This window comes from Mytilus edulis, chromosome 9 (assembly GCF_963676685.1).
Source record: "Mytilus edulis chromosome 9, xbMytEdul2.2, whole genome shotgun sequence".
In the NCBI taxonomy this organism is placed as follows: domain Eukaryota; kingdom Metazoa; phylum Mollusca; class Bivalvia; order Mytilida; family Mytilidae; genus Mytilus; species Mytilus edulis.
The window spans coordinates 52553856-52580937 of NC_092352.1; the positions used below are offsets into that span (position 1 = coordinate 52553856).

The 27082-nt window shown below is 32.1% G+C and overlaps 1 protein-coding gene across 1 annotated transcript in view; it reads right to left on the reverse strand.

Moving 5' to 3' along the window:
* The window catches only part of LOC139488574 (glutathione hydrolase-like YwrD proenzyme), a 32736-nt gene extending 6288 nt beyond the window's left edge, over positions 1–26448 (reverse strand). Inside the window, exons 1-7 of the mRNA XM_071274295.1 lie at positions 26299–26448; positions 25056–25209; positions 22325–22478; positions 21134–21224; positions 20028–20143; positions 19067–19307; positions 16426–16597 (exon numbers count right to left, since the gene is read on the reverse strand). Coding sequence (XP_071130396.1) covers positions 16426–16597; positions 19067–19307; positions 20028–20143; positions 21134–21224; positions 22325–22478; positions 25056–25209; positions 26299–26398 — 1028 coding nt within the window. The 5' untranslated portion in view covers positions 26399–26448. The remainder of the gene's footprint in view (positions 1–16425; positions 16598–19066; positions 19308–20027; positions 20144–21133; positions 21225–22324; positions 22479–25055; positions 25210–26298) is intronic.
* Positions 26449–27082: the final 634 nt, after the last annotated feature.

The window sequence follows — 27082 nt, forward strand, 5'->3', positions numbered from 1 at the left end:
CATCTTTTAGAAATCAATATTTCTCATAAAATGAGGATCGTTTCGAGGTTTTTTAAAACCCATTTTTCTATTATTCAATATAAATTTAAATTTAATTGTGTTACTATATAGTAAAATAAGGACACATCTACAAAATACACTAATAATGGAAATTTGTGTCTAGGTCATGATTAAACGTAGGTGAAAAAACTGTCAAAATAGGTGCAATTTAGGTTCCCTTCGCGTTAGTTATTTATAAAATTAATGGAGTTTCAAATAACAAATAGATATTAATAAGAAGATGTGCTTTGAGTGCCAACTCTTCATCCAAGTCATAATTTATAAAAGTATAGGTAAAAATCATATAAGTTGACTCAAAGTACAATAAAAGAGGAATATGTACGGATTGTGTTCTATATAAAATAAACTCATCATAGACATCAATATTAGTCCAGTCAAACAAAGTTTTAACCTCAAACTAATTGCAACAGAAAATGTTTAAGTTTTAACCTATATAGCTATAGCATTAAACCCTTAATATACACAGAAAAACGTCCCTTAAAACCTAACTTGATGAAAACTCAAAATCAGCATATTTAATTTCCTATGGAAACTAACGTTAGAAGGGGAGATAACTCCGCAAAAAAGAGTCTTTTTTGGTCAGTTTTTGGTTGATTTTCTTTAAATTTTTGTAAAGTATGATACTTTGATGCGGTTATAAGTTCGTATTTGACTATATTGTATAATCTTCTGCTCATGAAATGTACAAAACCGAAGTGTTGCGGGTATTTTTATTTTTTGGGGTGCATTTTCCATTAAAGAAATTATAAATTTGTGGCTTCGTGACCATTTTGAAAAAATAATATGAAAATTAGGTATTGTTTATATCGGTATATTATACTTTTTCAGCATCTTACTTGTTTAAAAAAAACTTACAACCACAAAAAGAAGAATACATGCTTAATTATTTTTATTAAATTTGAGATTCTTTACCTTGGCATTTTGAAAAATTCAATAAATGGTCAACTAATGAATTACGAAATCTAGATTGTTGCTTGATAAAAGATATGAAAACACCTATAGAGTTGTTTGTTACACTCTATAGACGTTTAAAATATCAAAAATCAATACATTCTGTTGTATAAAAGGGATAAAGTTATAATTTTGTATCAATTTTTATTGATATTTCTACCTTTTTTATGCAGTTATCTCCCATTTCAATGCAAATCACCATAGGAATTTTAAATCGTGATTTATTTTATTCTGCCTCAAGTAAGATTTTATGGGACTTTTTTCTGTGTATATTTGGGGTATGATGCTTTAGATTAAAACTTAAAAATCGTCTGTTGCAATTACTTTAAGGTCAGGATCAAAATTTATGCTAGATTGACTGAACTATATTGACATTTTGCACTTAGGCCAGACGCGCATTTCGTCTAAAAAAGATTCATATAAAAAAAAAGTGAATGATGTTGAAGAGCATTGAGGACCACGATACCCGATTTTGACATTTTGAGTGTGGGTTCTTACATTTTATGACAAAAATTAGCAAAGACCCATCGAAACAACATTTGATACACAAATTTAACAATACTTTTACTAATATTTGGATGATATATTGGGTCCCAATAATGACGACTTCAATATATAAAAGAAATGTATCATGTTGAAATTACTTTAAATAAAGCTAATACTAACAATGACAACTTTACTCGATTTTGATATCTATATCATTAACAGGAAGCTTAATACAAAAATTTATGATAAAAGAGATAATTTTTCATTTCTTATCGTTAATTATCCATTTTTAGATGGTGACGTTCCCTTGTCACCATCTTATGGTGTTTATAATTTTCAACTTGTACGATTCGCTCGTGTATGTAACAATGTACTAGATTTTAGCGAGAGAAATGTATGTATTACTAAAAAATTATTTCACCAGGGTTTTTGATATCACAAACTAGTCAAAACATTTACTAATTTTTTTCATCGGTATAAGGAAATAAGTCGTAAATATAACTGAGATGCAGACATCTTATACGTTCAGGTATTTCACATCCAATCTTTTATGGTAATATTCTTTACAAAGCACAAAAATGTCAGTATTCACCTCAAAAGCTTACAAAACCTTTAAACAAACTTATTAAGAAGGGGTATAGTTACGATACTGTTGTCAGGTCATTAAAGATTGCATATTTTGGCTTTATTATTGATTCACTTATAGGGTCTTTGCATCGGAACTAAACACATTTATTAAAAAAAACCAGTTGTTGGCATGACACGGGTTATGTTCTTCTCATATATTTTATGATAGTATGTTACTAAACTCGGAACGGGAGGGATTGTGCCTGATATACATATGATGAAGACATAATATTTCAGTTTAATTGAGGTCTTGAGCTGGCATGTCAGTTAACTGCTCGTAGTCTGTTGTTAATTATGTATTATTGTCATTTTGTTTATTTTACTTTGTTACATCTTCTGACATCGTACTCGGACTTCTCTTGAAATTGGCTAGAGGTATAGGGGAAGGGTTGAGATCTCATAAACACGTTTAACCCCGCCGCACTTTTGCGCCTGTCCCAAGTCAGGAGCCTCTGGTCTTTGTTAGTCTTGTATGAGTTTTAATTTTAGTTTCTTGTGTATATTTCGGAGTTTAGTATGACGTCCATTATCACTGTACTAGTATACATTTTTTTAAGGAGCCAGCTGAAGGACGGCTCCAGGTGCGGGAGTTTCTATCTACATTGAAGACCCATTGGTGGCCTTCGGCTGTTGTCTGCTCTGTGGTCGGGATATTGTTGCTTTGACACATTCCCTATTTCATTTCTCAATTTTGTTGCAAGGCAGAAGATAAAACATTACAGGAGATGTTTCCCCTTCATTTGTCTTCTTAATCAGTTCTAGGCAATACTAGTGTATTCTTACCTTCTGTTTACCATATATAATTTAATTTTGAATGTTACGCGTCTTCTGATTGGCTTACGTCGTTTTGTTTATCATATCATAGACTCAATTTTGTTATGTGACCATGACGTCATCAACGTTTTTTCATGAATTACGCCGGTTTAAAATGGAATTATAATTAAATCATAAGAAATTACTGTAATATTTTGTCAGTCTATTTAAAATAACATAAAAATGTGGTGCACGCTGTTAGATAACCCGCTACGCGAGTTATTCAGTGTGCACCACATGTTTTATGTTATTCCTTCATAGACAGAAAATATATTACAATCATTCCTTAAATAAACAAAAGTTGAAAATAGAAAGTACAAAGTAATAATCACCATGCGGATGTTGTTAACAGTTTATGGACATTTTCGGTTTTGTTAATATATTTCTATATCTGGGTTTGCTGATCATACTCACACTTAACAGTTTTGTAATAGTTGTTATAATTTCAACATACAATTGGAGGATGTACTTAGGTTTTGGAATAAGTGTCAAATGTTCGGACTCCTCAGTCTTTTTTTCATACGGTAAAAGGTAACATATTTTGCCCTATAGCACCTATTTATCTTTTAACATAAGACTTAATAGATCATAAAAGGTCATTCTACCAAATTTAAGCAGATTTTTGATTTTCTTTCTTTTGATTTGAGACCCCAAAAATACCGATGCAAATATAAGGTAAAAGTCCGAGTCAGCCTTTTCCCGCCATATATTATACATCAAATATCTCAAAAAGGAGTTCCATGACCAATCAATATTTTTAGCTTATTTTGATCCTTAACTAATACTCTTCCAGCTTAAAGTATCAATTTTGAATTCTTGATTTATTTAATTTTATCTAAGATCACCTTAGTACATCCTTTTAAAAGGTAAAAAAACACAAAATAAGTAAACAAATCGTCATTTGAGGACAAATATTCCAGACTTATAAAAGAAGGAATCGATTAGCAATTTTGATAATATTTGCAGAAGTGATCTGCTTATTTTGCTTATACAGTTTCCCTTGATATAACATATTTTTTAAGCAAAAGAACAAAAAAGAGCTGAAACTTGCGATTCAATTTATATGTTGAGTACAAGTTGTACATACATTGTTGTAGTAGATCTAAAACCGTAGTCATGTTTATTGAATGACAGGAACTTAAACACATTCTGAGGCTGAACCTCTCTATGCTAAATATCCTATTAATCATTCAGCCAGAACTTGGTTGACATTGGGTAAGTTGTTTCCGAGGAAATTAAAAAGGAAAACATATTCTTATCCACAGAAACAAAAACAATAAAGCCCCATGACTCACACCCAACATCATAACTGTGTGCACATTACATAATAAACCAAGAACAATTTACATTCAGACTATAATGTCTGTATAATATTTTGAGATTTGCATTCAAGCAAAATCTAACCTTAAATGCAAAGTATTTGTTCAACAGGTCGTCAGCCTTTCCCATTAGTACTCATTTTTCAGGAAGAAATACCATATAGAATTACCCAGGGACAGAAGTTTCGACATAAATCGCGTTTAATAGATTGAATCATGTCAAAATTAATGATAATTACTTAACATAACCACGGAAAGATTAATTACTATTAAGTAAGTCTAGATATTATTGATACAATGTAGTACTAAGTTCATAGTATTTTCTTAATAATAAAGCAGACATTAGTTTTTATGACCGATATAACAAGAGTCTCGGAATACACCAAATCTTTTGTCTATTCAATATGTTAATATTCTTAATATCAAGGATAATGTCTGTCTACTGCCAGCATTAGGAAATAGTTTAAATGGAATTGACAAATACAGCTGTGTTACAATGATAAACCCTGCATGACTCGATGCATGTCAATTCTACCACTTTAAATCCGAGACTTTATATAATTTTGATAATGTTGTTGTTTATACAGTGGCGGTCATGGATCATAACCCTAGACAAAATGCCATTGTCAACAGTAAAATAAATGTTAGCATCTAACCAACTAAATAAAGTTTTTTTTTTTTATAAAACACATCAAACGAATGGACAACAACTGTCACATTCCTGACTTGATACAGGCATTTTCCAATGTAGAAAATGGTCGTCAAACACATGGTATAGACTAGTTCAAAGTACTAACGTCCTCAATGTTTCGGTTAACAAGTAATTTGATCAGGTTTTTAAAGGACATATAACACCGTTCTTACGAAACTACTGATGAATAGGTTAAATTGAAAGAAGAATATTAATTACATTCCAGTTCTTTTGATATACCGGGGTTGATCTGAGCCGGATCACCCTTACCAGATCACCCTAGCTGTAGTTTTCTTTCCTATGTTCTGCAACTTTTTAGCGGGAATGTTAAATCCACAATAAAACTTATATTATGACGGAAAATACTAATTTTCTAAATTTGTGTAGAAAAAATTAAGTGTCTATACTGGGATTCGAACTCAAGACCTTTAGCATATAGGCCACGAATCAACCCCCTACACCAGCTTGATTCGATACAAACTGTCAATAATTTAACATATATGTCATATTTAGAGGAAGCAAGATAAGTGGGGCGAGTTGGCAGACCTTTATTTAGTGGAATTTTAACCCTCTTCATTAATAAGGCGATTGTCAGGCTGATTGTTCAATATGATTTTTACCCTTTTTCATAAGTGGAGCGAGTTGGTAAATAAGAGTGGGCTGATCGATTAGAAAGTGGCGATTTAGTGTGTGATCGATTGGCCAGTGGTGCGAGTTGACATGGTTTCATATCTAAACATTGTGTTCGGGGTCATAAAGGGTATATATTATATAGTAATATATAAAGTATATTTTAATGGTTGTGTGGCGTTTTAAACTATATTTTATGATATCTGTCCTCATAGGATAACTATTACAGAATATACAAGTCAAGCCAGAAAAGCGCTTTGAACGCACGGAGTTTATATAGATTTATTTACGTCTGCTACCACTAGGTTTAGATCCCTCTTGGTAGAATAAAGTTATCGATGGTATTTCAGCTCAGTAGTCAGTGCATCGGTACTGCCAAGGTTTATTGTATATGTTTTATTTAAAATTAGCCGTTGATTAATACAAAACATACTAAGAAATTAAGGTTGCTTTCCCAGTTTGCGCATAATTTGACTTTTTGTTCTAGTTTCTGATTCTGTTATTTAAATTTCATATTAAATTATAAGCCTGGTACCTTTCATAACTATTAACGTATTCGATAGCAGTAAATGTGCTTATATTCTAAAAAAAAGAAATATGTACTTACATATAAAAAAATATGAGTATAATACTTTAGGCATGCATCGTGACTTGGTAATTGTTAGTCTACATTAATTGTTGCATCTTCGGATAATTATGAATCAAAGATCGATCTATTAAAATTAATCCACGCATTTAATATATAGAGATAGTGAAGCCTAAAGAGCGATGCCCAATAGAAAGTTTACCTACTGAAAAAGTCTCAAAGCTCAAATATTGTGCAAAAGTCGTTTAATCATTTTTAAATCAACCACTTATACAAAACAAACTCAAATTGACAAATGGTGAATCTTTCTCTTTGGATTTGGTATAAAAATTATTAATGACGTACATGTAACTCGGATATTGTTCCTAATCTTTATTTGGATGGGAATAAACCTGATCACAACATACATTTTAACTTGATTTGTTTTGTTAAAGAACAAATAAAGTCTTAATACAATATGAAAACCCTCCATAAGGCCAACCAAAGCAGGACAATAATCGCACTTTTAGAATTAAAAAAAAACACTTTCATAATTAATCCAAGTAGATTTTTTAAAGTAAATAAAGGCAATAGTAGTATACCGCTGTTCAAACTCATAAATCCATGGACAAAAAACAAAATCGGGGTAACAAACTAAAACTGAGGGAAACGCATTAAATATAAGAGGAGAACAACAACACAACACTACAATGTAACACACACAGAAACGGACCAAGCAACACAAATTAAAACTTCAGAATTATACAAATGTCAATGTATTGTATTTTTTCTACAAAAAACTAAATAAACAAAAACAACTTAACTGCACCTGCTGAAATAATGCAATGACCTTGATCAGACGATGTCTCTATTAATACATCATAAAGAAGACATACATTCTATAGTAAGGTGATTCCGCAAGCGATTAATCACCGAACAGAATTAATACTTTTCTTGTATTTATTTTATGATCATTAAAGGCCTTGAGTTTTATCAGACAAGTGACCTTATATTCTAATCAAAATACTGACATACTGAACATCGGTTGACCAGAAGTTCTGGTGGATGGTCACAAGCACTTGTTTCAGAAAAAAAATCGTATCTCTATACCTGAAAATTAGGTAAAGATACATACATGTAGATATAATTTTGTTCTGAGACAAGTTCGTGCGTGGATGATGAATAAATGGCAGGGATTACAACCTCACCGTAATAATTATTATTTTGTAGTCATACAATCATTTGTAATCAATGTAATAAAGCTGGTTTGTTGTTATAAATTTACTTGATATTCATATAGCATAGCATCTTTTTAACTCTACAGACAAATTTTCTTCATTGTCCGTGCAAAACGTAAAACGTCCTCGAGGTATTTTTCCGCATGTGTTAGCACAAATTTTTCGATATTCATGATTTGATACTGATATATAAATATTTCTCACGACAAAACATTTTCACATCATTTAAAATATTTACTAGCCATAAGATGAATCAAGTGTGACAGTCTTGTTTTAGACATGTACTAGCATCCAACCCTTTGTAAAACGCTAGGTTAGTTCATCAAATTTGTATTGTCCAAATATAAAAATCACTAAAGTTTTCAAGTCAGAGATTGCAGTGGCTATTTAGACATTGATTCATACCACAAGAGGCGAGTTAATGTACTCGGGGAACTGTTCAAGAGCTCCTCGTCTGTTTTCTTAAATAACCTTATATAAATATACTTTAATCTAGTTGAAAAATTCATGAAATACAAGTAATTTGATTGTTGGTTGCTGTACGCCGCATTGCACAAAAAGGCTATATCGCGGCGAGAGAAATAAATGAGATTAATATATATTTCAATACAAGTAATGATTTTAGTTTAAAAATTGAAAAGTCGGATCGCTAAAATTGAATAAACTATATTCTTCCTTTATATTGTTACTGAGTATATTATTCACAGTACTTTTAAGTGTGAATAGGTACAATTTTTAATTACGTTTAGAGATGCCATCTTTAGTAGCTGTTCTCGGTGAATTTTTCTCAATTTTGAATATCGTATTCAGTTTCATGTTTGTCTAGGAAACATATATCAATCTCATTAATATTTTCGTACGAGGCAAAGTATGTTTTATTCTGTATGATGTAGTGTTTCTTTTATACTACTCACAATAAAGACAATCCTTGGATGAATGTAATGCTTGTATAAATACGCAGCATGCTAGTATAGCTAAGAACATTAATTTAAAGTTTTGAGTGTTAAGATGATGTTATTTGTATGTGTTATAACTTTTCAAATCAAACTATTACATGTATTACTATTGACATTTTTCCAAAATAAAATTGAAGGTTGGCAATGTTGTCCGCATCTGTGTTAGATATTAAACCATCAGAATAGTTGATGGTACCGTCACAGTACCCAAATTGCACCGAGTACCCAAATTGCACCTATTTAGAAAAAATAGCAACGGAAATCTTACAAGATTTCCTAGAGACTAAACAATTTGTACTTTTATGATTTAATACTATGCACGACTTTCAACATAGGTAAACATATTTAGATATGTTCCAGACCATACGAGTATTTGGACCGTACGCGTATCATATGGGTTAGATTAAAAAAAATAAACAATAACCAAAAATGTGTAGCTTTAGTTCTCCAAGATGCTATTTTTACATCAGATGGGTAAGTGAATAAGCGTACAATTGAAATTGAATGTTTGTTCAATTCTATATCTGAATCCCATTTTTGTACTCTCGCTCCAGTTGACACTAACTACCACAAGGAATGTTATGTTTTTTTATCAATTTACATTTACATGTTTGCGGTCCATTCATGTTCCTTTGCATATGCATTTTTTTTTAAAGTTCAAAAATATTATAAAACAATTGTCCTTGTACGTTTTGTTTACATCCGTTAACCTCAATTTCAATGAGCATACTGGCCTTTAATTAATTACTGACATGCTAATAACAGGAGATTAACAGATTAAACTAGCGTGACCTTTTTAAAAAGTTAGAATATTAAGTTTTCATTTCAATATCAATTGTACTTTTAATATTAATTTGAGATATAAGATTTTTTTATCTGTTATTTACATTTGTATCTGATAAACTTGACTATCTTCTTATTATTAGTTGGACCGTACGGTCCAAATACTCATACGGTCTGGAACAGATATACACAAAACGTTCACAGTATTTATCAATTCAGATGGACTGTTTACTGAAAAAGCAAAATGTACGAAAACGTCACCATGCGACGTCATCAAAACATCATCTTTTTAAAATTAGCAAATACAATATATTATAAGTATCCATTTCGTCAAATATGAAGAGTAAGCATGGACTAATATCCAATTGTTCAAAATATTTGAAGAAATTAAACAAAAGCTCGGTTATTAGACTTTTGACGATGTGAATTTAAGCATGGATGCAATTTGGGTACTCCTCATTACAGAATCATGGATAGTTTGGAGGTTGATTCAAACTCGTTTTTTTATGACTCAATGTGGATTCAAAATTAAATTGGTGTACCTATACAATAAAGACGGATAGGGCTACAAAATAAACACAGTATAGACATTTTTTTTCTTGATCATAAAAAAACGTAGGTGAAAAAACTGTCAAAATAGGTGCAATTTGGGTACCGTCACGTTATGTTAATAACCACTTATGTCGTCTTTTCACATAATATAAAATTATGAATGAGTCTGGTGGAAACATAATACGTAGCATCTGATAAGTTTGCATTTCATAGAAACTTATTTGAGACTTTGATAAACCGTATTTACGATTCGTCTTCGAAAGACTCATCTGTTATCCTCACGTATCAAAAATTAAAAAGTGCGAGAATCGAATAGACAATCGCTTATTTGTGTTTTCCCTTCTTTCGTATGCTTCAAATAGAATTACAAGTTTTGGTTCACTGGTTAACTACTTTTGCATAAAGTAATTAAAAGAAATAAAATAACTCTAACTGAAGGGGTAACTTGTGAGCAAATTATAACAATCGCCCTGTTATTTTTCTATTTTCGGATTGCTTTGTACATTTATTTCATATAAGAAAATTATTTTTTTTTTTTTCAATAATGAATGTTTTCTGTATGATATAATGTAACTTAACTAATCATAGATATCATGCTTAAAACTGTGTACGCCAGATCACTAGGCACACGGCTCGTCTACAAATGACGCTCCGATAAAAAAGATAAAAAGTCAATTAAAGAACGAAGCCGAAGAGAATCGAGGAACAAAAAATTAAAAAAAAGCTTTGCCATAAACAATTCAGAGTTGTTTCGTATAAGTTAATCAAAATCATGACAATCTTAATGATCATTTTTGCCAACACAAAACTGTTGACTTCTAAGCTTGTGATACCATCCAGAAGAAAACATTCAACAGCAATCATTATACAAGTGGGTGTAAATAATTGTAAATTAATAAGAAATGGTATAATTGCCATTGAGACAATTGTCCACCTAATACTCAAAATAGATACCAGACTTACAATCTTTAACATTTTCAGCGATACCCGAATAAAAAAGTCAAAAAATCCAAATAAAGAACGAAGTTGAAGAGCACTGAGGACCCAAGCCTACGAAAGGTGTTGCCAAACACAGTCTATTATCAGAAGTACTATGGAAGTTAAAAGGAAAAGTTACATGTTTACATAAGAAAAATACAATAGCTCGGGTATGTCGAGGTTATCAGTTAAGTCCTTCATTTCATAATAATCCGTTTATTGTAAATATAATTAGAATTGGTCAATTATTCTTAATAATTCGTTTGAAAAACGACTAAACAATAAAAAGTATTGATTAAAATAAAAACTCCTGAAACAATTACATAACTACATATGTATCGATTATAACATGCCCTTTTCCATATTGGCCCTGGTATCATCCCGAGACTCCCATATCGGCCTCGAGGCGACCGAGGGCCAGTATTGGTCGAGAGATGACACCAGAGCCAATCAATATGAAAAAGACATGTTATGATATATTTATCACATATTTAAGTATTGCAGAAACGAGGAAAACAATCCAATTATAACAATTTAATGATACATAACAGGTAGAATCTTAAACACTTTATAACAAAAGTGTTGTTAAGGATGCAATGACGTCACGTCATATAGAATCAGGGCACAATAACCATTAACATCTATTTTACCCCGGGCAATTTTGAGGTTATTACATATGCAAAACCAGACGTATTCGTGACAAATATGTGATAAGTGTGTATAATGACCCAGTTGAAAGTCTTAAATATTATAAAATTAATTTTCATTTCACTAGGTGATTAATAAAAAAAATTCGTATCAAGTGCATTCAGTTTTGTGTTGTCATCCATTTATATGTAACACAAGAAACTTGCTATCACTTCGGATATACATTTTATATTAAGACCTGTTTATGGCTACACACTTTCTGCCAGCTGTTTCAATAAGCAACTCTTTACAACGAAATACTGACTGGGGGATATTAAATAGACAAATAAATTGACAAACATCGACAAACTGATAACGTTCGTTGTCAATAACATGATTGACATCATGTTATATTTTAGTTTACAATGTTTCTGAAAAAAAGTTTCTTAAGAAAAAAAACCGTTACTGTTGCAAATGTTTGCATTGATCTATAATGATCTATAACTAAATTGAGCCAAAAGCATTCGAGCTTACGTCATCATACAGTAAATCCTTTCCCATGGAGGAAACGAATATTTTTGTAACAATGAATTCTAGCTGATCAAAATAAAAAATCAATTAGTTATCTTTAAAATTATGTTTGTTTTAGATCGAGATTTCAGAGGTAGCATTGATAAAAATATTTGACAGCACAAAATGAAAATAAGAAATATTCTCATTAAAAAAAATTAAGTGAAAATACTAAACATCTCAATAAATCTTTTATATAGGTATAATTAAGAGTTTTAAAGCAAAAGAACTTTTATTTTTCTTATAAATAGATTTATTATTCGGAACATTTTCCCCATAAACTTATGCTCAATTTCAAAAGTCCAAAACCACTTATAAACGTCACAGTGCTATTGCAAAGAAAAAAATACAAAAGGTAAAGCCAAACCCAGGCAATATTCATTTGGAAAAATAAGGAAAAAGATCTGATCATTTCGGAACTTTAATATAATCAAAGCAATAGGAGTAATAAATCCAATATAAATCAATCAAAGTTTAAACACATCTGTTCATCAATATATGATGTATACTATCATGTATGTTGTTAGTTGCCATTAACCAACGATAACGATATGTGGTGTGCATTAAAACATGTATTCACGTTTTTTGTTCTTTTAAAAAAATAAACAACAATCTAAGAATTGCTAGCGAGTCAGGGAACATATATATTTTGTCAAGAATGTGAAAATTGAATAATGCAATTCAAATTTAATTCACTATAAAATCTTTTGATATAAGTATATATGTGCCGATCATGGCTTCGTTTGAGATCTGACCGCGCTAAGTCACGATATGTTTTTTTTTCTTGACGATGTCCTGTGGAACGGGCAAGATCTATAAAAATTTGTCATTGCTGTTTTCTGCTGATTGAGTCTTGATTGCACCCAGCTCTTGATGAATGCCGACCGTCTTTTTCCGGGACAGTCCCGTTATAAACACGACATTTGGCAATAATATTATTGTCAGAGTTCCGACGATTACAGAACCCGGTAAGACTGACTCCAACCAGCCGTTTGCAATGCAATTCAGTAGGCTGTGATAGAATTGTATTCAAACAGTACCTGCATCATTCGAACATTGCAATTTTTTTGTAAAGGACGGGACTATCACTTGAAACGGTATTCTAACGGAAATCTTCTATCCGCGTCGTTTCACTGTTTATTCACTGTCTGATCTCTTTCAAATTGCATTCGATTAAACTGGGACGCTTCCTGAATAGTATCTGATTTTCGTCATCATTACATAAATGTTTTTACAGATTTCAATTAAAGTTTGAATTCCCAGCCTCATTTCACAGGATCTCTATCAGACTTTTGACAAATTTTAATCATGACATGATTCGCCGTTTCGGATTCTAATGCTTTTTCGGGTTATATTTTCAAAAGCGAACACCAAAACGTTGTGATTGGTTCAACTGTACATGTTCTAAACAATGGAAATACAACCAATGACGCGACGTTATTTTCATTATGGGGTACGAACAGTATGATTACCCATGAGACTTTAAGATTAGAATAGTGTTGGGTCATCCCGTCATACTTCTTTTTGAGTCCATGCGACTTCATAAGTTTTGTTTCATTCCTTTTGATGTATATCTCCATAAGAGATTAACGGGATTGATCATTGGTAAACCACTGATGCCTTAACATTAGACGGTTATCTACCCGAATTATTTGACCTTACAAACGTTATTTCCTGTTAATATATCTAACATTTGTCTCGATGTGTCCCGTGGTCTTCTTAATTGGTGTACTGTTTTTTGCATGGTTCAGTGCAGTTGTCGGGTAAACTGTGACATTCTTTGTTCTTCAATTAGATGTGGCGAAATTGTAAAACTGCTAAGAATCCCGCAAAAGCCGTTGCTAAGGGCAGTCTAAAGCTTGCAGTGAGGTGATAGTTTTTGCTCCGTATTGAAGGCCACACAGTGACCTTGAGATGAAGAACATTAATACAAGCGCTGTAACTTTGCTTTAAGTGTTTTTGCCCTGCATATATGTATTTTGCGTCATGAATGAATGCCACATTTCCATTCACTCATCAAACGGCATCAAATTTAACGGCCCCAACTTGACCAATCAAATCAGCACCTAGAAGCTCCTGTTGATACTTTTCTTTGAATTGTGTTACAGTAGTATTATGTCATGACGAAAAAATAATCAACATGTTTCTAAACATTCATCCGATGACAGCCTGTCGGGGATTATTTGTCAAACTTCATGTTGTCGTCTGATCTAAATAAATAGAACTAAAGGTACGTAATTCAGGAATATGACAACTGGTGGCCATTCGTTTGATGTATTCGAGCCTTATATTTTACCATTTGACTGTTCCTTGGAGTTCGGTATTTTCGTTTTTTACTTTTTACAAGGTACGATTTTTTATCCGATTTATTATCGCCAACAAGCTAAATTTATGCAGTCAAAACGTGCTCCTGGTCGTCTCCTATTGGTTTTAAACGACTTTTTGTAATTCAGTTTAACTTCATATTCATTTAATATCATCTATGTCATGTTAATCGCCTCAATGTTGCCTGTTGGTGTTTTTTTTGGTGGTAAATCTACGAATTAATTATCCAACCCAGTTAAGTTCATTTAGACAAGTACACGTGATTAGTTCATTCACTTCCTGTCCTTCGGCATAGAGTTTAAGCATTGCACTTTAAATGAACTATGATCAAAATTGATCTATTATAGAGTCAAAACCACAGAAATCTTTTTCAATGTTTTCTGCCTCCAGGTATGATTATATTAGACTTCTTTTTGTAAAAAAAATAAATGATTAGGGACACTTTGTCCTCAAGTCAAGTCACAACAATTATTTACTTGATTTATAGACAATTTATCAACAAATCATATAAAACTACCTTTGGTGTGATTCAATTAAAGCAGTTTATTATAGTTAAGAAAAAGAAATAGTTCGGGTGTACTTTTCGAAACTGTTTAGTTGTCTATTTTTACTGAATCATGCATAATACACACTACTTAAGCTGGATATGATTTGACCCTGACGAAATCACTCGCTTAAAAAGAGTTTAAAAAAGAATGTTTAGGACATTATTCATAACCAATTTTTAGAAATTAACCTGTGGCATTTTGTGGCGTTGATACATTCTTGTAACGATCATTTCGTAATTTTATTATGCTGTTTTTGTGTACTGTCGAAAATTAATATTAAGTTTTCGGTGTTATTCTGTGGTCAACATGTCGAAATGTACTATTACATTATTTATTAATGTATTTCTCTGACCTGAGTAATTTTGTATTTGTTTGTAATGTATTCCTGTCATGTTATGTTGACAGTCCAGTAGTCAGCACTTCGGTGTTGACATGAATATCAATATATAGTCTTATTTATGAATTTCCTGTTATAAAACTTTGAATTTTTCGTACAAATGTTGAAAAAACAAATGATTTCTTATCCCAGTAATAGATTACCTTAGCCATATTTGGCACACCTTTTTTGAATTTTGGGTCCTCAATGCTCTACAACTTTGTACTTGTTTGAATTTTAAAATAATTTGATCTGAGCGTAACTGCCGAATTTGGCACAACTTTTTTTGAATTTTGGGTCCTCAATGCTCTTCAACCTTGTACTTGTTTGGATTTAAAAATATTTTAATCTGAGCGTAACTGATGAGGGTTATATAGACAAAACGCGCGTCTGACGTATTAAATTATAATCCTGGTGCCTTTGCTAACTTTTTACACAACTAGGTCGATGCCACTGCTGGTGGATGGTTCGTCCCCGAGGGTACCACCAGCCCAGTAGTCAGCACTTCAGTGTTGACATGAATATCAATTATATGGTCTTATGTATAAATTTCTTGTTTTAAAACTTTGAATTTTTCGAAAAACTAAGGATTTCTTAGCCCAGGAATAGATTACCTTAGCCGTATTCGGCACAAACATTTTGAATTTTGGGGCCTCAATGCTCTTCAACTTTGTACTTGTTTGGATTTAAAAATATGTTGATCAGAGCGTCATTGATGAGTCTTATGTAGACGAAACGCGCGTCTGGCGTATTAAATTATAATTCTGGTACCTTTGATAACTATTTACCTATATTTATAACATTGCCATTAAGCGCCAGGTTCGATTAGCCACAAAACAAGGTTAACACACCAATTGTTCTTAAAATGTCCAGAACCAAGTCAGAAAAATGGCAGTTGGTATATGTTTTGTTGCACTTCAGTGATTCTGTTGTTCAGTTGTTTTCCTTTCAAAGTTTATGTGTTTCCCTCGGTTTTAGTTTGTAACCCGATTTGTTTTCTCTTGATCGATTTAGGACTATTGAACAGCGGTATACTACTGTTGCCTTTATAAATATTATGTATTTTAAAACAATATATTTGTTGCATTACACATCAACTTTAAACTTTATCAACAGTATCAAACACATAAATTTGTATACACGAAATATGTACCTGCTTCCAAATATCACAGTCCGATAGTGTTGGCGTTTCCTCATCATTTAACCAGAAACGGACGTCAAGAAAGGAAACAAATTACCTAATTGGTAACTATATAACATTATTTCAAACTAAGTATACGTTTAACTAAGTGTACTGAAATCCTTTTTACATATATTGAAAAATATTAACCTGTTTGGGTCTATCAGGGATCTTCTTTGTTTAGCATAGTCTTTACTTAATAGTTGAGATATTGGAACGTCAACCACGCTTGCATCAGCACAATACCACGTTGTGTCAGCAAATCCTAATTTAATGGCTTCGATCACATGATGTAAATATTGAGTAGAGTTCGCTCCCATCTCTGAATAATATTAATAAAAAAAATATCAAAATACAAAAAGTAAAAAAAATATTTTGGATGTTAATGATTTCATTCATCATCATAATTATTTAAGCTTATTTCAAACATTTCTACACACAATTCTGATCATGGAAATACGTGTAATTTTAAAAAGTCCACATTACTGGTATATATCTAAAATTTCTTGATTTGATTATGAAATTGTCTTTTGGGTCACAATGAGTATCTCCGTTGATGTTGTGTTTTTTATCTAAGTTTGCTCAGTTCGTATATTCCAGAGATGTTTTGTGTTATCCGTTATTGATTTAACTTTTACATGTATCAGCCTCTTTTTGCTATTCTACCAAGAGTAAAAATTGTATTTATTCGCAGCTCCGTGCTTTTGATTTCTTAATTTCTATCATATCTTACTTTAGTCCCAAAAATTAAGCCAGGTATATTACAGGTGTATATCTAATTGCTTCTTTTGTTTTAAGAGTGCCGCTCAAAGTATATTCTCGAATAAAAGAGTTATTTATGTTTTTCTAGTATATGAGAGTCAACATAAATGAGGCTCTTCATTGGGTTTGTTGATTATGTAATTACTTTGCCATTTTATAGTGATTATTTGATAATCTAGGACTGTAGATTTGATAATTTGATTATCTTATTTAAAAGAATAATTAAAAATTATGTGATTATATTGGCAAAACATTTGGGATTATGTGATAACTTTGACACCACAATGAGGGGCCTTATAATTATTCTTTATTATATAAGCAAATACAAAGCACGGAGCATAGATGATATTTTCATACTCTAATAGTGACGTTGTAATGTGTATGGTATCTTGCCATTTAGAATTAAAAAAAAGTACCTGTTGCGTCTATGATATTCAGCTGACCAAAGGCAAATAAAGATAAATCGAATCTTCAAGCTTTATTTTTACAAAGTATGTATAAGCATATCCACAGGAGATGGACATGGACTTTTCTAAGGTAATTTAACATACCACCGTTGTACCCGTATTTCTAACTTGAACAAAACCGAGTTTCATTCGGATCGGATCGTTGGTGTATCTGTTTGATTGGTTTAAAGTTAGGTCCATATTAAAATCACAAAAAACTGTACAGAAAGAAAATAATGACCTCAATATATCAGTTATCTAGTAAAAAACATTGATATATGTAATTAATAAGAAATTCGTCCACTAGTATGTCTATGGAGGCTGTTTATTATTTACGTTAAGCAGTGGGCTATTGGCCTATTTAGATATATACGGGGTCACTAAATTCGATATGGCATAAAAACGAGCAAAACTCGAGCCTTATATGGCATTTACTGACCCTATATATATAATTATCGTTTCTAATCCCGAGCACATTGTGTAACGTGTTTATCTTATCGACTATCTTACTATGGGGAATTTACACGCAGTCGTTAAAAACAATTAATATTTTTCAGTTGTGTTTATTGTGATCAATACGAGTCAATAAATAAAAACATGGTGTCTGGGGGACCATTACAGTACTTTAGTCTTCAATAATAACTAGTACCTACTTACACTGGTTTATACAAAAACAAATGACGACAAGGAACCTTGCTATATGACAATTTTTACACAACAGTAAACAGACCTTTTGATTATTTCAAGTGAGAAGGTCAGCGTCTATAAAACATGTTTTTATCTAAAACCTGATAACCATAATTGTGTGTTTACAATCATGTATCTTTATTTGAAAAGAATACAGTGTTTTTAAGGATCGTAACTCTACTTGTAATTTTTTCCAACAGTGTATCTTGAATACATCCGGTCCAATGTATTTGAGACAGCATTAATTTCCTCGCATAGTAAAAACTTAGTCGGATGTAAGCAGTCGAGCTAGAGCAGTACTGCTTGAGCTTCTTCAGAGTATAAATATTTTGATATTAAATCGAACAAGAATCTGTTTCAAGTTACAAAGGTTAAAAAAAACACAGTTCGACTATTCAATTTTTAGTGTAGAACCATTGATAAGGGTCGAAACAGAGAACAACATTTGTTGTTGTCATAAATGAACAAACCTCAATAGATCTGAGGTTGAGGGGTTGGGGTAAAATCTATTTTTAAAAATAAAACTAAAAATTAATGTGGACACTTCACTATGAGGCTATACAGAAAATCTCTTTTTATCATTTTAAGCAATTTCACCGTTTTTCAGCTCACTCCTTCGACACTCACGAGGGAACTCGAGCAATAAAATACTAGTTAGTGGAATTAAATCTTCGAAAATACAAGACTTCAAGAATGTATGGGTCGGTTAGAGTAAACTGGAATTCACATGAAGATGTCAGTTTTCAACAGTGGTTCTGTTCATGTCAGTTAATTTGACAAAACGAACAATAAACAATAGCAGTATACAAATGTTATCTGGATAAGTGAGCAAATAGATTTTAAGATAACTATCAAAATTCAGTTTAGTATTCCTATTTTGCTCTAGATAAACTTACCCTTAAGGTCAATGCTCTCTAACAAATTTAATGCAATAAGCGCACACATTCCTTGTCCATTTGGGGGGATTTCCCATACTCTATATCCTTTGTAAGATACACTTATCGGATCTTCGAAAGTTGACACGTGGTTTCTCAGATCATCAATATTCATAACTCCGCCATGTTCCTGTACAATGTTAGATATTGCACTACCGATTCTTCCATCATAAACGCCTTTCTTTCCATGGGTACCCAGTTCCTGTAAAAAAACATGTCATCAAAGTTTGCTGATTGTTTTTAAAGCAAATATAATATATTCAACCTTGTACACGCGTTCACTGTTTACTGTTTAGACCATTTTTTGTTATATACTTTTAGGTTGGCTCGGTATTTATACATCCCGCCATTGTGATATTGAGCTATGGCAATTCTTTGCAATTTTGTCTTTCATATTTGCTTATGTCTATAGAGTGTCTACATGCAGTTTTGTTTTTCTTTGATGTCACAGTTGTATGTTTTAATAGTGATTCAGATAATAACACAGTGTTGACTGCTATACAACCATTTTTGACATTTTTCCTTATTATACTTGTTTGTTTTGCTAACACATTGTAACCAATATAATGAAATTTTACGCAACAATCATAAAAGTGTGAGGTTTAAATACCTATAAAAACAGGTTTAAGTCACAATTTTCTTCATAAGGAAATGCCTGTACCAAGTCGCGAATATGAAAGTTGCTTTGTTTATTCGTATAACGGCATTAAGATGCTGAATTTGCCATTTGTTAAGGGACTTCCCATTTTGAATTTTCCTTGTAGTTAAATATTTTTGTTGTTTGTACTTTTTCAGTGGTAACATATGTACAACCTGTAGATCTGCTTCAAACTTCGTCCACGCTGGCGAAAACACTTAAAAAAACTCTCATTTCTATGAAAGTCGCAAGATGCACTAAATAGTGAATTTTAATAATAAATACCTTAAATGTTTTTGCTAAATGCGGTAAACGTATGACTTCTCCTGTCATGGGTGCTCTTCCTTGTATTAACATATCTCTTCCATGTTTATTTCTACTATTGGTCAGTAAATGAGAGCCTAAAAGAATATAACTTCATTAGAAGATAGTCCTAAAAAACACGGTATTAATGTAATGGAAAGTCATTGTCGTGTCAGGGAAGTCATATAGCAGGACAGCAACAATTTTATTGTTGTAATCATTCTGAATATTTTTATAAGGTCTTCCGTTTATGAACGAGACGTTGCAACTAACGTTCTCTACAGTACCTCGGCACTGGCATGATTTATAACAACATTTTTTTAATTTTCCGTTGATAAAATAAGACACTACTAAGAAACTAAAATTCCAGCTTTCTGAAGTAAGGTTGACCGTATAGATAAATTAGGTTATTCTTTTTACATCCCTATTGGTCATACCGGTATCGCTTAAATAACGTGTATTCGTATTTAACCATTCATGCCTGTAAATCTTTTGTCCCAACATTCCTGATGAAGGTAAATTCAGACGAAACAGATTTATAAACCGTGCTTTTTCTTCATTTAATGTTGATGCAATGTTTATAAGTAAGCAGAAGACCACAGCGATAAGTACTACAGAGGAGGGAGATACAAAGGGTACATTCAAAGTTGATACGCAAGTCAAAGAGAGGCCGACAATGCCAAGGCAACAGAAAAAAAACCCCGAAAAATAACGACAAGACACTAGTTAACATAGCAATAAAAGACAAAACAACATGAAACAACCTAAAAACAGTGGTTATCTGAGGTACCTCGGAAGGGTAGGCATTGACTGCACTTTAGAATATCCTTTGAAAATCTGTGCGACTGTTACCTGATAAAGTGACAACTTTGCTGTATCAAATATATGATGGCACCGTTTACTGTTATGACACGTTTTATCAACAAAATTCCCGTCACAACAAATGAATCACATTTAAAGTTCAAATGAATTGTTTTTCATTTCGATAAGAATAAAAATGGAGATTGTTTTCCTAGTTTTTAGAATAAACTATTGTTAAAAATAACAGAAAAGGTACATTGTCATTCTTAATCTCAAAATAAGACTACCTTTTTCCCAGAAGTAAGATGTAGTCTGTTGGACAGGAAATCCTACCTCAGCAAGTTCAGCAGCAGGCTTCAGTATTTCTGACATTGACAACTATCAAAAGTAATAAAAACATTTAGAAGGGTGGCATTGTATATGTATTCATGTACATTTAATTTGTAATATGGTGCTAAAAAAGATGGAATTGGGTACTCTGGAGGCAAAATGTTAAGGAATGCGTTTTGTATTATTCTGTTTAACGTCCAGTGGAAGATATTTCATGCATAAAGAAACCAAAATAAATTAGATATAAAATCATTCCGTAGTATCTGCCGGAATGAAGGGTTGACTTCCTTTGAAATAGAGAGTTACTGTATATTGTAAAAAATACAGAGTTTTTCTATGAACGTTAACAGATGTGTTGGCTTGCAAGGGTTTTAAAATTATCAACATGCAGAGAACATATATCCCTTCTCAAGGCATTGGATTTAACGGTGGTCGGATTGTGCCCGGATGTGGCTGGGTATGTATACACCCCGTACAGTCAAAACGGAAGCCACTCTGCAAGACTATAACCAACAATTTTTTAAAGTTCACGTGACTCTAATTCTTTAAAACGTGTCACCTTTGCTTTGAGCTAACACATTAAACTCCCAATTAGCATGATCTTTAATATCGTATATTTAACATCAAAACATTTTTTATTTTTTTTTATTTTGTAGCCTTAAATAATTGTTAAGACCGTTGTGAGTTGATCTTTCAAATAGCGAGTATATTCTTACGACAAATAAAAAGAGAAACTTGTACATTAGGTCATCTATGCACATTATTATATTGTGAACACACTTACATGATCATGTATGACATGTATGATGAATACCTTTCATATATCTGGCACTATATTCGAACATAATATTGAGAATAACATTGCATTTGAACAGGTATGATTCTAATGCATCAACTCTAAAATGGAATATCCTCAATGTTGTATACATTTGTAGGTACGTGTACTACTTTTCCCAACACTCTGTATAAAAAACGATTGGCTACTTGGGTTATAATACTAAAGCAATTGTAACTATTAGACCGTCTAATGACAAAGCCAATTGTCATGAAAAGGACAAAGAGTTAAGTACCTATATGAAGAAAAAATAAGCATGAATTGTTTTAAATGACTTTCTAAATTATAATTAGACTGCTGGGTAAATATTTACCTTTCCACTTCCAAATCTTTCAACTGTATCTACCCAGGCGGCTGCAGCCCCTGGTATGCTAACAGCATGGCCATGATTTGTTGGGAAAAAGTTATCCTCTGTATAACCTTGCTTTTCTAGTAAATCTAACGTCAAACCATTTGGACATCGTCCACTGAAATAAAAATCGAGTCGATATTGGACAGAGCATTGTACACACATTACATGTACGACTACAGCTAGCCAGAGATTACTTTGACGTCCAATGGCTGTTTTGTCAGACAATCTTGGGCTGTAAGTCGTTGGACATCTCAGTGACTACGGTCCCAGCTTGTCTGGCAAAACAGCCGTTGGACTAGACTACAGCATGACGGACAGTTGATGGGGAGTACTATATTTAAAGCAGAAATGGCCACAAGTTGTTGCTGGATACAGAATTATTTCCGACGAAGTAATATTTTAACATAACAGCTGATTTATTTATATCGTAAAAGTAAACAGTAAGCAAAAGCAAGTCTTGTTAAAAAAACAACAGGAGACTTGCATTTATAAAATTTTCAAAACATCTCAAATATTATACACTTTGCTGGCAGATAGTTTTCAGAAGAAGGTGAAGAAAATTCGTTCACAATTCTACAAAAATGCAAAAATAATCATTATATTATTAATCCAGGAAACATTATACTATTACATTATAGAGATTACGGATACACGTGCACGATGATATCCTGCATAACAATTTTTTACCAGTATCTAGGTAAGAAGTACTGAAATCAATTAAAACATAAATATTTCAAAAAAGTGCAATTACAACGTGTGTTTTTTTTTTAAATTGAGATGTATTGGTTACAAACGGATTGGGACAAAATACCCATCTGACAACAAAACTTTTCTTAAACGGCACGGATTTCTTAAGCGATAACAGAAGCACCAAAACATTTGAAATTGTTTGATGTAAACAATAATTCATCTGTAAGTCTAAACACATTCTTGTACATAAAAAAACAGAATGAAGGGTTTATTTGTCAGAACTGTCTCCTAGTTAAGTTGCATTCGTACAAATTGAAATATTTTAATCATGTCAAGCCGGCTTATTTTAGCTTATCAACATTTATTTAATTTGTTCACTAAAAAAAAACCCCACAAAATCAAAATTTTATTACGTCTAAGACCTTTTCTTTTTTTTTTCATTTTCAGATTAACATTAAACACGCCTAATAGGAGTTTGACATGTAATATATATAGTACGCACGAGACACGATGGGAAACGCTTAAAAACTAATACATTTTTTAAATGTTGTATTTTTCGAATCATTCGTCCCAATGGACTGTTACCCAAGTCAAGTTTTAACAATAAGCAACAAAACACACTCATCGTTCTAAATACACTTTTCGCATTCGCATTCGAATTTAATACGAATTAAATGAACGTGGGAATTGTGAAGGAAATGATCGAACCAATGAATGTACTTATACTAGCTGTACAATTCTAAAGATTTTGATAAAATAAAGGAATTTCTTTTAACATAAAGTCTATGTACACGTATATTATAGTACTTACATGGATTGTAGTCTTACTACATGTAGTATATCAAACGTTTATGTTTTGGGTTGAATTTGAAGAATTGTATCATTTATGACTCGAATACAAACAGACGTACAAAATGTACAATGTATTTAGTATATTTATCGTTTAATATATTAAAAAGTAAGTGATGTTATACTGAATATGCAATTTACATCATACAAATTAAAGTAAACATAACAAAGCTTTAAATTTAAATAGAAGGTTTAAAAAAATACTGAAATTACAATAAAATATAATATTAAGGTTGTGTGGTAATTTTTTTTAAAATTTCTGGTACAAATAGTTAGTTAGAAAAACTCGACAAAATCCTTATGACATAAATTATAACTTTATGATTAACGCGGCTGTGCATATTTCAAGGCAGATTTATTTTCTCTAATGGTTAATGTAACTCGTTTTACTGTGTGTTTTACCATATGAAAACTAGTGTCATTTAAATGATTCTAAGTTGGCATATATGAACCAGTGAACCCTTTCTAAACTCAATAAAATCGTCACGATGCAAGTATCATTTTAATAATGGCTTAATATATATAATTATATTGAACGCCCTGCAGACAAATACATTTCAATCAATTATATATAATCAAAAAAGAAGTTGGTTGGTATAATATGATTTACTTATTGAAATACAAATCGGTTATTAAAATTAAAAGGTTACTAGAATTTTGTTTCAATTTGCATGATCATTATTTTAATTTTTTTAAAGTCTAGAATTTTGTTTCCATAAATATACAAGACAAGAACAATTTATGCAATTAATATATATATAGTTAAGTACGATCTATAGCATGGATTGTGGACGAGAATATTAGAAAATTCTCATTGCAAGTGGAAAATGACATTCTGGGCGAGTAGAGATATTGTGTGGTGCCTTCAACAGATTGTACATGTACTGGAAGGACTTTTTATGAGCGACAAGGACATTTCAACTCTATAGGCAACGTAATCGGTTAACAGGTCCTCATTCTGACCATATTAGGTTGTGTATTTTTATATGTCCTGAACATTTAAAGAGACAAACCGTCAAGTGTGACTCTCTCACGCTTTTAAAAAAGATTTACATACATGTTTATAACCCTACATCCATCTTTAGGAAGCAGAATACATGTTTTCTGCAGCAATATTTGTTCATGCAGTCATATGTGTGGTATAGGAACAAACCTTCCATTCAGTCCTTTAACTGTTTTTGATTTGGAATCGTAAAACAAACAGAAAGCATCACCACCGATACCAGTTGAACAAGGCTCTGTCACATTCAGTGCTGCGGCGACAGCAACAGCGGCATCAGCAGCGTTTCCTCCTGATTTCAGAATATCTAAAAAAAAAATATGGTCTTCATACACAGTTTATAGGGTAAAATATACGTCTTTATACGTAAAAAAGGGTAAAAAAATATGGTATGTGGTCAAACATATTATAGAGAGCCGTGGTGTAGTGGCTAGTGCATCGGACTACTAACACAAAGGTGCCTGCAGGTTCGATCCCCACTCCGGGGAGAAAATTTTATGGACTGAATTGTCGGCTCTCCTTTGACACCATTTGAGATTATGGTCTTGAGGAAACGCTGAAAGTCCGTCGGAAGGAGACGATAAATGGTTGACCTGTGTTAAGAGAGAGCCATATCTCTTGCACGTAAAAGACACCCTTGTAGATTTTGAAAAAGAGTAGGCTAATGCCGCTTTCTACAAAGCAGCACTCGCACCCGCAAAGTGGAAAGGGATTAAATTATATAAGTTGCAATAACTAGTTTCCCAATCCACTATAATGAATATGTTAAACTAAAACAAATTATAATAGCGGAAAAACAAAAACTATAAATCATTTTTATTACCATATTTTTTATATGCACAGTATGATCAGTATGTGCAAATGAGGTAAAACCCATACTTTCTACTTTGTACAATATACATAATGTGTAAATGATTAAAAAGAAAACCCAGTGAAACAACTTATTTTGAGTATCATTTACAAAAAGAACGTTTTTAAGCTAACATTTAAAGTTTAGTTATTACGAAGAATATGCTTTCTTTATTACAAATATTTTATTCCGCTAAATACAAACTTTATACTTTAATAAATCTTAAATTTATTAAATTTCCCTCGATAACCTCTAATAAAGGTAAACAACTTTGTAAGGACAAAATGTACAAACTAATAGACTAGTTCATAAAAGAAATAAACCAACTTATATAAACACTTGAAGTCTTCCCATGCAATTGTACTTTCACGCAAATAATATACAAGTGCATGTTGGAACTGAATACGTTTAAATAATATGTTAAATGAGAAGTTTTGAACAACACCGAGAAGTTGTACAAATGACGTGTCAATAATTAGGACGTCGTATGTTTACACATGTACCACATGTAACAAAGTTTACGTGGTTATTTAAAAATACATTTACCTATTCCAATTTGAGATGCCAGCGGCTGACTTGAAGCAACACATCCGTTAGAACAAATAACTGGAGACCGCCGAGAATGGAATGAAAGATTGTTTGACATCCTTCTTTAGTAGGATAAGCCACAAAATGTGACAATGAGGCTCGTTAAGGGAAGTTAAAATGGAGCAGTTGAACAGAGATTAGGCATATTTTATTCAATGCATAGACAGGTTTAAACAGACTTTTTTTAAACTGACTTTAGTATTAAAAAGTAGTTTTGTTCGTAATTAGAAAGTTTGGTATATATAAAGTTTATAAATGTACAGAGCCACGTCAGACAGTTGACTATCATATGGTCTATCATTTTGAGGTTTTGAGATACATGTTATATATATGTTGTGATGTTACACTATTAAAATTTATTCAGGTAGAGTGGAGGTTTGCGCCTATCAAAATGTTCAAACCCGCTGCATTTTTTTGCACTTGTCCCTAGGAACCTATGTCCATTGGTTGTTGTTTGTTGAAGTGGTTTATAAGTGTTTCTGGTTTCTCTTTTTTTTTTTAATAAATTAGACCGGTGGTTCTCCTGTTTGAATGGTTGTACACTAGTCATTTTGTGACCCGTAGTAGCTTGCTGTTCGGTGTGAGCTAAGGCTCCATGTTGAAGGCAGTGCGTATTTGACCTATAATGGTTTACGTTTACAAATTATGACTTGGATGGAGAGTTATTGGCACTTATACCACATCTTACATGTATATCCATGCACGCCTTAAATTCAATGTTAAAAATTCATCGTTAGGGATC